The 11512-nt window shown below is 40.8% G+C and overlaps 2 protein-coding genes across 8 annotated transcripts in view; one reads left to right on the forward strand and one right to left on the reverse strand.

The window, feature by feature from the left end:
* CDC25C (cell division cycle 25C) overlaps positions 1-11512 on the reverse strand; it is a 391961-nt gene that overhangs the window by 98654 nt on the left and 281795 nt on the right. The gene's annotated exons all lie outside the window — the stretch shown is intronic.
* KDM3B (lysine demethylase 3B) overlaps positions 1-11512 on the forward strand; it is a 50495-nt gene that overhangs the window by 22860 nt on the left and 16123 nt on the right. For 2 of the 6 annotated variants that reach the window (XM_080987065.1, XM_080987066.1), the window contains exons 13-22: positions 1009-1136; positions 2262-2541; positions 3843-4099; positions 5136-5402; positions 6556-6727; positions 6977-7067; positions 7178-7308; positions 8685-8804; positions 9524-9663; positions 9999-10511. In XM_080987065.1, coding sequence (XP_080843191.1) covers positions 1009-1136; positions 2262-2541; positions 3843-4099; positions 5136-5402; positions 6556-6727; positions 6977-7067; positions 7178-7308; positions 8685-8804; positions 9524-9663; positions 9999-10193 — 1781 coding nt within the window. In that variant the 3' untranslated portion in view covers positions 10194-10511. Of the gene's footprint in view, positions 1-1008; positions 1137-2258; positions 2542-3842; positions 4100-5135; positions 5403-6555; positions 6728-6976; positions 7068-7177; positions 7309-8684; positions 8805-9523; positions 9664-9998; positions 10512-11512 lie in introns of those variants that run through there. The other 4 variants (XM_080987064.1, XM_080987068.1, XM_080987069.1 and 1 more) reach the window with 4 other exon arrangements.

The raw sequence follows: 11512 nt of genomic DNA on the forward strand, positions 1-11512 counted from the left end.
CAGCCACAAAGGTTCCCAGATCAGCTTGCAAATACCAATAATACGATGTCCTTCTCTCAGGCTTACAATCTAAAAGACAAGGGGAAAGAGTTGGAGGGAGGAGGAGAATAGCAACCTTGGGCATGAGTTCATAGTAACAAATTTCTTATCACAATCAGCAGGAATGGAGAACAGTTTGCTGACAGGAGCAAAAAGTTGCTGCTCTCTTAGCTGTGCCAGTGGCATGGCTCTGCTTCCCTCATTTTCCTCCTCTCTGCTACAACAGTTGGTGGAAGCAGCAGCCTAATGGTGCTGTCTTCTCAGCTGAGCTTTGTAGGATCCTGCTTCCCTTCACTCCCTCTCTTACAGCCTGAGGTAATGACTGTTGCCAGGTCCTCGTTAGGTCGTGGTTCGTTTCTGCCATCAGATCCAGCCAGGTGGATTCATTATTTGAATGCGTTTTTGTAACAAGAGTGCCCCTGCAGTTGCAGAGTTCTCATCGCTTACAAGGATGCTTATTAGGTTATTAAAGCTACTTGAGGCAGTTGTTAAAGAGAGTGTCCTAACAATTAGTGCCATTAATAGTATTGTCACAACAAAGGTAATGATTTTTATGCAGACAGAGGGTCTCCCTTCCCTAAAAGCCATACAGTGGTACCTTGAGTTACATATGCTTCAGCTTACATACGCTTCAGCTTACAGATTCTGCTAACCCAGAAATAGTACCTCGGGTTAAGAACTTTGCTTCAGGATGAGAACAGAAATCATGCTCCGGCGGCGCGGCAGCAGCAGGAGACCCCTTTAGCTAAAGTGGTGCTTCAGGTTAAGAACAGTTTCAGGTTAAGAACGGACCTCCAGAACGAATTAAGTACTTAACCCGAGGTACCACTGTACTCTTAAACATAGGTTCGCGCTTGTAAAAAGCCAAGAAGATCTACCATTTCAGCTGTAAGAAAGATACCAGTCCTTGCATTTTAAGACTTTCAGATTTTGTTACAAAATTTGATACTAAGGTTTCTCACTTTTCAGCACTGTATAGTATTGGAGACATGGTTCATGCAGCCCGTGGCAAATGGGGAATTAAAGCCAACTGCCCATGTATTAATCGGCAGAATAAATCTGTGCTGCGACCTGCTGTCACCAATGGAATTTCACAGGTATGTGAACTTTTATTACGGCCGAAATCTCTTATGTGATCCTGATAGAAATTGTCCACTTCCTCTAGGCATCCTGACCTGGGCTGTTGTTTTTAAAAAGAGTTGTTGGTATTTTGTGTGTTGAAATATTTTTTTGCTATTGCTTTGTGCAATTTGAAGTGCTATGTTAATGAAAATGCAGATTATAAAGAAAAAGCCATTACTAAAGATGTGGTATTTCATACTTATTTTGCCTTTTTACATGGCCTCAGATAGTATGTCTACCAGTGGAATATTTATTTTTTTCTGAGTTTGGAATATACACAACCTGTTAGTGCCAAATGTTTTTTTGTTTGTTTTTGAAATTTGAAAGAATAATAATGTACCCTGGTCTCCTTATCTAATATATTTGCTTGTATCCAGAATAAGCTCATGTAATGGGTTCATGGAAGCTAAGTCCCCCATCCCACTATTCCCAATTGCAGCCCTCCACCCCAATGTTCTGCCAAGGGTTAGGGAGACCCTTCTGAACTGGGGGGAAGATGGACTCCCTTAAAATATTTTGAGTTTGTCTCGTGCTTGTGTCTAGTCTTAATATTGCTAGTTTTAAAAAAAACTTTACATTTGTCTCAGTTGTTTAAAGAAATACCGTATTTTTCGCCGCATAGGACGCACTTTTCCCCCTCCAAAAATGAAGGGGAAATGTGTGTGCGTCCTACGGGGCGAATGCAGGCTTTCGCTGAAGCCTGGAGAGCGAGAGGCATCGGTGCGCACCGACCCCTCTTGCTCTCCAGGCTTCAGGAAGCTATCCGCAAGCCTTGCAAGCCCGGCGGGAGTTCCCGCGGGCTCACAAGGCTTGTGGGCAGCAGCCTGCCGCCCGAAGCACGGGGAGCCCTCCGGAGTGCTCCCCGTGCTTCGGGCGGGTGTCTGCAAGCCTTGCGCGCCCGGCGGGAGGTCCTGCCGGGCGCGCGAGGCTTGGGGCGGCAGCCGCGGCTGGGGGGGGTTAATAATTTTTTTTATTCATTTCCCCCCCAAAAAACGAGGTGCGTCCTATGGGCCGGTGCGCCCTATAGGACGAAAAATACGGTACTTAAGTTTCAGTTACCACATTTTGACTTCCCCACGTGTGATCCTCTGTTTCAGCAGCTTCCCAGTATGAATCCCAGTGTATCCACACCTGCAAATGAAAGCGCTTTCTCCAGTGGCACAGGGACAACAGAAGGAGGGCAGACGGACACTAATGTTATTCCTAAGTCAGAAGCTACAGAGGACAAAGCTGAGGAGCCTATAAAGACAGAGGCTCAAGGAACCAGTAACAGTGGGGAGACAAAACCTAACAAGTCACTATGTCCAGAAACAAGTCCCTCTTCAGCACTGCATTGGCTTGCAGATTTAGCAACACAAAAGGCAAAAGAAGAAACAAAAGGTAAGTTCTTGGGGAGCTGAAGATTTTTGCTAGAGAGCTGATTATCACCCTGGAGAGAGAGGGATGTTTTTGAAGATGAGAATTTAGAAGACCGAAAAAACCAGGGACACTCCAAGATGGCTGCTTTTTGCATGTCAAGACACATTGTTTTAATACTCTTGATGTTCATAAGCCACACTGGGACATCTCTCTTTCTTAACCCAAATGGCAAACAGATAGTTCTGTGAAGTTTCAAGCATGCTGAGGGATTATTTTTGGGTACTTAGCTATTCAGGGATGTTTAAAAGATTACAGCACTAATAAAACAAATGCAGCATGTCACTTTCACATACGCTGCAACTGCATTGGAAAAATTACTTTTTAACATCTGTTGTAATTTCACAAGTGCTGACATCATTTATTTGATGTGAGGGGAGTCATATCACATGGAATTCCATGCCTGTCTGAAAATTTGGTAACTATCCAAACAGTAGTATTGCACCTGCATTTCAGATAGAATTGTAGAGTTGGAAGGCACCACAAGGGTAATCTAGTTAACCCCCTGCAATGCAGGAATCTTTTGTCTAACATGGGCCCAAACTCACAACCTTGAGATTAAAAATTATTCTGGACTAACCTATCTGTTTTGGCTTTGTAAAACTGATACATAATTACTTGGTTTTGACCATTTCTTAGGCCATCTTAGTACATCTTAAACTGGTAAAGAACGTGTAAAGGTGGGGTTTGGGTTTTATTTTGCTTGGGTTTCATACTGAGACCTCCTGACTACATTTTTTCCACATGTGTTTAATGATCAAATGTATGAGTGGCTGGTATCTGGACAGCTACTAGAATTTTTTTGTAAATCTTCTGGAAGATTTGTGTCCTAACAGATTTAAACTGTTGCCGGCTGGAGCATAGCTAAACCTTTGAAGGTCACACATAAAACACTGGCCCTTTGACATTAAGACATTCTATTCCATGCTGATTAAAAAAGCAGTCATAAAGTCTCTTGCTTATGATTACAAGAATTGTATCTACAATTGAAGAATGTCCAAAGATACACATTAGTATTTATGCAATCTTTTATTTTCTCCTTCCTCTCATGCTTGCTATCTTTTCCCAATTACAACTGCTATTTTGGCTTACTTGTTTTGTGCTCATAAATATTGTAGCGGTAGTTATGATAAGTTTGAGCTTATGAAATCTCTTGTTACAATTCATAGCCTCACTTCCCTCCTCTGTGATTGTCAAAATACTTGCTTTGGGGGGGGGGGGGGAAATACACGTCTTCTCATGGTGCCTTTTTTGCTTTTTCACAGAAGCTGGATCACTGAGGTCAGTGCTCAATAAAGAATCTCAATCACCTTTTGGATTGGATTCCTTCAACACCAATGCAAAGGCCTCCCCTTTAACTCCAAAGCTTTTTAATAGTCTTCTATTGGGCCCAGTTGCCTCAAGCAACAAGACAGAAGGTTCCAGTCTTCGCGATTTGCTTAACTCTGGGCCTGGAAAGCTTCCTCAGGCTTCACTTGATACAGGCATCCCTTTTCCTCCTGTCTTTTCTGGAGCTTCCACTGTAAGTAATACTATTTTTGTTAGAGGTATAGATAGTTGCTTCTTTAAAGTGGTATGATCTCTTTCTTCGGTAGGAAAACCTATACTGAATTTTTCAAAATAAGATTTATTTAGGCGTTTTATTGTTTGTCCACTGGCCCAAAGGTGGGTTCGTGGGAGTGGTTTGGCTCAAGTATACCAAAGAAAGATTTCAAAAATGCCAGAGTGATCAATTCTGGTCCTTTATTAAAAGAAGGAAATGTAGACTTACAGTGGAGCCTTTACAGACCCAGTGAGAGGTTGCCATGAGTAACCCGCACCCAAGCAAACATTTATACATTCTTTATTCACCAGCACTTCGGCCAAGACTTCCCATCATTTCACCTGAGCAGATGAGGGCATAAGTGGCAAATATCCAAATCTTACAGATAGTTCCCCTTTCTGGCCCCAAGCCCACAGATGAACAAGCCAATTAGCTTCTATCAAAGCAAGTGAATGTAAACATACAGTGGTGCCTTGCAAGACGAAATTAATCCGTTCCGCGAGTCTCTTCGTCTTGCGGTTTTTTCGTCTTGCGAAGCACGGATATTAGCGGCTATTAACGGCTTAGCGGCTATTAGCGGCTTAGCGGCTTTAAGAAAAAGGAAACAAACTCGCAAGAACTCGCAAGACGTTTTGTCTTGCAAAGCAAGCCCATAGGGAAATTCGTCTTGCGGAACGACTCAAAAAACGGAAAACTCATTTGTCTAGCGAGTTTTTCGTCTTGCGAGGCATTCGTCTTGTGGGGCACCACTGTATAGGAGCTCATAGTTACAACAACTACCAATTAACTGTGGTCTTATCTTGACTACCAAGATGGCGTTTGGAGAGCTTCTGGAACAGTTCCCCTTTGGTTCAACACATTGTTATTCTTTCCTTGGCATTGTTTTAGCCACTTTAGTGTGCTAACTTTTCTAGAAAGTGTTTAGTTGGTTGAAAGATCAGAATCTGTGGCACAGGCAGTATATTCTAATTCTTTACCCAAGACCTGGGTTGCTATGTGGATTTGTGTCTTCTAGGGTGCTAAGAATAAGGCCAGCTTGCCAAATTTCCTTGATCATATTATTGCCTCAGTGGTGGAAAATAAGAAGACGTCTGATGCTGCCAAGCGAGCAAGCAACGTGGCTGATACTCAGAAAGAAGTGAAAGAGATGGTAATGGGATTAAATGTGCTGGACCCACACACTTCCCATTCTTGGCTCTGTGACGGAAGGCTTTTGTGTCTCCATGACCCCAGCAATAAAAACAACTGGAAGATCTTCAGGGAGTGTTGGAAACAGGGCCAGGTAAATAAAAAGTTTGTGTGGACATCCTTTCTGCCTATGGCAATATTTTCATTGTACCTGAAACAAACTAGCAGCTATTTAATGATACTTATGTTGGTGCAGACTTTGTTAGTAGTTTAAGGTTGAAGGACAAAACACAGTTAATGGCACTCGTCTATGTGTGATACAAGCACAAAAATTCATTTCTGGAACAGGACGTGGTACCCTTAGAACCCTGGGATTCAGTTAAATTACAGCAACAAGTTTTGGGCCCTTATGGTTGGGAAATTGGGCTAGATAGAATATGGATAATGCCTGATGAACATTCAGAACTTGGCTGGGTTGACCAGGATTTCCAGCAGCCAGAAGCTTAGAATTCAGTGCTTCTGTTAAAAAGGTAAATATATTGGGTATTATCAAAAGATGGTCATCAGCCCATAGATTTCAATTTTTATAAAGCTAGAATAGCTTTTCTTAGCACAGAAGTTGGACTTTGATTTTTTAATCCATACATAAATTTACGAAACCTACCAAAATATTAGAAATACATAACCTATAACAACATATAATAGTCTTAAAATTTATCACTATAAGGTATTACCTACTTAATTTGAATTTACATTATTTAATTTTTCTTTTTTATATTGCATTTATACAAAAGGATATCTTAGCAACCAGAGCATATCTGTTATTACCTCTATTTTGTTGTTTCATACAATCAGTGACTTCCATAGTTGCTTCTGTTTCTGTTGGTGCCTGTAATTATTTTTGCTGCTGTTAAAAGGTCTACTAATTCTGAACGCTCCCTCCTTATAACTTCTTTAAGGCAGCCAAGTAAAATATACAGAGGATTAGTGGAGAATATATGTTCATTTTGTTTATCTGAGTTGCAGCCTTCCTGCAGAAATTGTTGTTGTTTTTCTTCTTAAACAAGTCCATCATTTAGGAATCCATTTTTTAAAAACAACGACAACAGCTTGGTCCTTTGCCAACATTTCCATCTCTTACATTTTCAGACCAGAAAATCTTTAACGAATAATATTGGAAACATAGTGGTTTCTTATTTTCATTTTGTCTGGCTATATTTTTATGAAAGATTATAAAGTAGTATATTAAAAAAAATGCCTTCTACGAATTGTCATTTTGGAATAATACCTCCTCTTTCTTTTCACAGCCTGTTTTAGTTTCTGGTGTTCATAAGAAGCTGAAGCCTGAACTCTGGAAACCAGAAGCCTTTAGTCAAGAATTTGGAGATCAGGATGTAGATCTGGTCAATTGTAGGAACTGTGCCATAATCTCAGATGTGAAAGTGCGTGACTTCTGGGATGGCTTTGAGGTCATTTCTAGTAAGTGCCACCTAATTCTGTTGATATTACTTGTGAAAGGTTATCTATCACATCAGTGTAGTCTCTGCCCCAACTTATGACACTATTAATGTCATAGCTGAACAGGAGATTTAAACCCAGATCTCTCATTATGGATTTAGGTTTCATTATTCCCTCCCCTACTCCCAAAAAATCCTGTAGATTTCATAGGAAAAGCAAACAAATAGCGATAGAACAACATACAAGCCAAGTAAAACTATTTCTTTTCAGAACGTCTAAGATCTGATGATGGACAGCCCATGGTACTGAAGTTAAAGGACTGGCCTCCGGGAGAAGATTTTAGAGACATGATGCCGACAAGGCAAGATCCCTTGTTACTCTGGGTCTGGGCCTCTGTGAGAATTGTTGGTGTTCTAGCAATGTATTCTTCTTGCCTTTGCCAGTGTCTAACATGGTACTTGCCCTTTTCAGGTTTGAGGACCTAATGGAGAACCTTCCTCTCCCAGAGTACACTAAGAGGGATGGAAGACTGAATCTGGCATCAAGGTTGCCAAGCTACTTTGTACGACCAGATCTGGGTCCCAAAATGTACAACGCATATGGTATGTAGACCAGGAGAGCATAATTTTGTCCCTACTCATAGTTTGTGTCTTATGAAAGTATATGGACTGAGAAGTAAATGAGTTAGATGGATTATTACCCATGTTAGTCATAAAATTAATTTGTTTCCTTTAAATCTGTTTGCTTCTAATTAAAAGTATAATGTCATTAGAAGTGGAAGATAATTTGGTAATTGTAGACTAAATGGAATCAGACAGTGTTGTCAGAATCAAAGAGAACTTTGTAAAATGAAATGATGCTGTGCAAATCAGGTAAGAGAACTCAAGGACCCATGCCCATCAGACTGAAGAGCAGATGAGCTTTTACACTACTTTACGTATCCATATTCAGTTGCATCCATGTGCTCTTAATCTGTAAAAGGACTGTTTTCATCTGCTCATCCCAGTGAGAGAAGCCCCCTGAGAATCGCTGTGATCAGTTTGGAAAATATTTTGCAGATAAAATCACTCACATCTGCTCCAGCTTGGATTCCAGTGTTGGTGCAGATCTGGGTATGGGATTCAGGAGCATCTGCCTGTCCAGTTTTGATGAGCAGGTTTCAACTACTATTTTCCAAATAAATGGATGTGATTCTTGGGAGAAGAATCCTCAACCCTTGTCCATCTTGGCTGGTAAATCTGCCTGGCCCGAGTTCAATAAGCTTTTGTTGGCTGTAAATAGATCACAGAAGAAGGGGCTATTTCCTTAAGGGGCTAAAGGAAGCATTGATCGTCAACTCTGGAAACATGTTTTGATGCCCCCTTGGGCTTGGGAAAACCTGATGTTTCAGAATAGACTTTGTTATTGGCTGAAGGTGATTGGCCTGGATTTTCCTTTCTGCTGGTGTTTCTAGGACACCTATTAAGAGCTGAGTCCTTAGTGGTTTTTCTGTGTGCATTTTATTTTTATCAGGTTGTGTGCCACTTCGAGTGTGGTAGTGGCTGTGATAAAAAATATTCAATGAAGTGCATTTGTTGATTTGAAGCAGTGGACCATATCATCTGTTTGTACTAAGTGCTGCAATTACAAAGTGATAGGGAGTTTGCACCTTAAGTCTGGCTCCTTTTATAGTTAAACATGCATAGCAGATGCCCTTATGATGCCCTCCAGATGTTGCTGGACTACATACCCCTTCATTCTTGACATTTGACCTTAATGTCTGGGACTGGTGGGAGTTAAGAATCCAATAACATCTGAAAGACATCATGTTGGCTACCCTTGATATCTAATCAGCAGAGATCAAGTATCTCTGCTACTGTTCACATTATCATGGCTAATAGCTGAATATTCTCTGTGTGGTGATATACTTTGCATGTAGCATCAAAAAGCATACCTATAACAAGCAGCTTCAAGCTTGCTGTCATCGTCTCTTTCGTAGGACTGATAACGGCAGAAGACAGAAGAGTTGGTACAACCAATCTGCATTTGGATGTGTCAGATGCCGTTAACGTCATGGTGTACGTTGGAATTCCCATCGGGGAAGGTTCTCATGATGATGGTAAACTTCTAAGATGATCTTTTTCAAGGTTTAACTTAACTTCTGAATCTCCCCCTAGATATGCAAAATATTGCTTATATTAGGCCTGTACCATTTAATTCCTTTTTGTTTTGATTTCTTCTCTGTTCTTGTGTTGCTCTTAGCACATTGGTAATACATATGAACAAAGGTAATCAGAGGACAAAAAAGGTAGTTCAGCTGCAAACTGGAATGCCTAGTCATGTGAATTTACTCATGAGTAGATGTATCAGTTTCTCTTCAAATAAGATACCTGTCTAATAATCATGCGGAACATTATAATAAGCAGAGTACTGCTTTGAGGCGCTAACTCTGCCAGGATGAAACTTGGATGTGGAGAACTGATTGAAAGTATCACCTGTGCACAAATGCAAATGTCACCAGTTTGATGCGTTTCTTAAGTTATATATTTGTGATATATGGATAGTTCAAACATAATATATGATTTTTAGGCATACATAAGCACCCTTGCAGGCTTGAAATGATGTGCTCTTGACAAAGGGAACAAATTTAGTGCTTTTTCCAGAATTATGAAAGATCATATGATTTGGTCCTTTCGAATTTCCTAACTGTCCTGTAACATTAAGTAGGATAACTTTCTTAGATAATTTCTTATGGCTGTAGTTTTGTGCTTCCTTGAATTCATTTGATTGTTACACATTACACTAGAAAGCCATGCAACTTACTGATGTGAATTTCAGAGGTGCTGAAAACGATTGATGAGGGAGATGCTGATGATGTTACAAAACAGCGAATCCATGAAGCAAAGGAGAAGCCTGGGGCACTATGGCACATTTATGCTGCTAAGGATGCTGAGAAGATCAGGGAACTTCTTCGCAAGGTGTGATGGTTGGATGTTTCAGGAGTTTAATATTTCACACATTATTCTATACTTTCTGATAAAACTTGTGTCCCAATATTTTAATTAGACTGCCCCAAAAACCTTGTTGAAGAGCGGAGTATTAATGCCCTAAATAGTCTGGGAATGGACTAGGGCAGCTGTAATATCTGCTGTGAGATTTGGATTTTTTCCTATCATACCTGCTTATTGCCTCAAAGTCCACCTTAGCCAAAGCTAATAATTTCATCATAAAGTAACTTGCGGTTGTTTGCTGAATACAGATTAAGAAGAAATCTGCAAGTAGGGAGCATTAAACTCTGATACATTTGTATTAGGTTGGTGAAGAACAAGGACAAGAAAATCCTCCAGATCATGACCCAATCCATGACCAAAGCTGGTACCTGGACCAGACCCTCCGTAAGCGTCTGTATGAGGAGTATGGAGTACAAGGCTGGGCAATAGTGCAGTTCCTGGGAGATGCTGTATTTATTCCTGCAGGGGCCCCTCACCAGGTGAGTGTGGAGTGCTAGGGCCCAAAAGAGCAGGGTAAAAACTTAAGAACATAAAACAAGTTGTTCATGAAGCGTTCCAAAAAGAGCACAACTTTAGAATGTGACAGGTAACAGAATTTTCAGAAACACTGTACAATTGGTTAGGTTGGTTTTCCTGAGCTTTTTCTGTTGGGGGGCGGGAACAAGTTTAGAGTACTGAAAACCTGCTGACTGTGCTTGGTGAAATTCCAGAAGCTGAAATAAGCACTGAGAGAACTCTAGTTTTCAGAAGTGTCAAGTTTCAGTACCTTACTATAGAGTTCCATGTCTACTATTCCTGGGTCTTAAGCTCCATATGTTTTTCTCAAAAATTTATTCCAGTTCTTGAAAGGGTTGGGGGTGGTCCACATTCCTTGAATACTGGAAACTTGAATAAATAATTAAAAGTAAAATATTAGCATATGCGCTTAGCATGTTTACTTTAGTGTAAATTCACTATCTGGGATTCTTAGGTGAAGCAATAAAATGCTTGTTGTAGATTCTGGGTGCAGCTGGTTATTTGAGTCTAGCAAGGATTCAATAACTTTGTAGTGCCTAGCCACCCAGGTGTGAACCAATAATTTGTTTTCAAACTAAAACTGTTCCCTCATCCCAGCTCTGGATCTTGTCTGCTTGTTGCAGTTGTCTCCTTTTATTACTCTTATACCAGAAGTGTGGTACCTATGGTGCTCTGAATATTGTTCAATCCTATCAGCTCCACCCAGCATGACCAGTGGTCAGGAATTACTGGAGTTGTAGTCCACAAACACGGGGAGAACTGTGGGTTCCTCATTCCTGTTTATACCACTAAACTCTTGAGTATTCTGTGAGCAGAAGAACAGGATATAAATATGTTAAATAAGAATTCAAACTTCATTTACAGTTCAGTTCTCCTTGCAAATTTTATCATGCACATCATAAAGCATAGGTGTACACTAAAGTGGTGATAATTATTTCTGCATGATTGCCAGTTGTTTCAGGAGGCAGTTAAGCAGCAGATGTCAACTTTGTTTGGCCTAATATGCCAAGATATGCACAGGCCTTCTGCTCTCACACGTAGCCTCCTTTTTCCTTCAGTTTGCAGAACACAGCAATTAAACTCAGAAATCCACAGTTAACCAGTGCTTGCTGTTCATCTGAACCTGGAAACTGACTCGTGCAAAGTGGCCCCACTAAATTATTCCAGTTTTCCTATGCTAGTCCAGTGAGTCTGTCCGTTTTCAGGAGCAGCTTATGGAGGAGCAGTGGGCCTTGGGGGTGGGGAGCCATAAAGCCCTGTTCCAAGAGTCGTCCTCTGGATTGAACCCTGTGCCTACCAG

Source organism: Podarcis pityusensis (assembly GCF_964106645.2).
Source record: "Podarcis pityusensis genome assembly, chromosome: 2".
NCBI lineage: Eukaryota > Metazoa > Chordata > Lepidosauria > Squamata > Lacertidae > Podarcis > Podarcis pityusensis.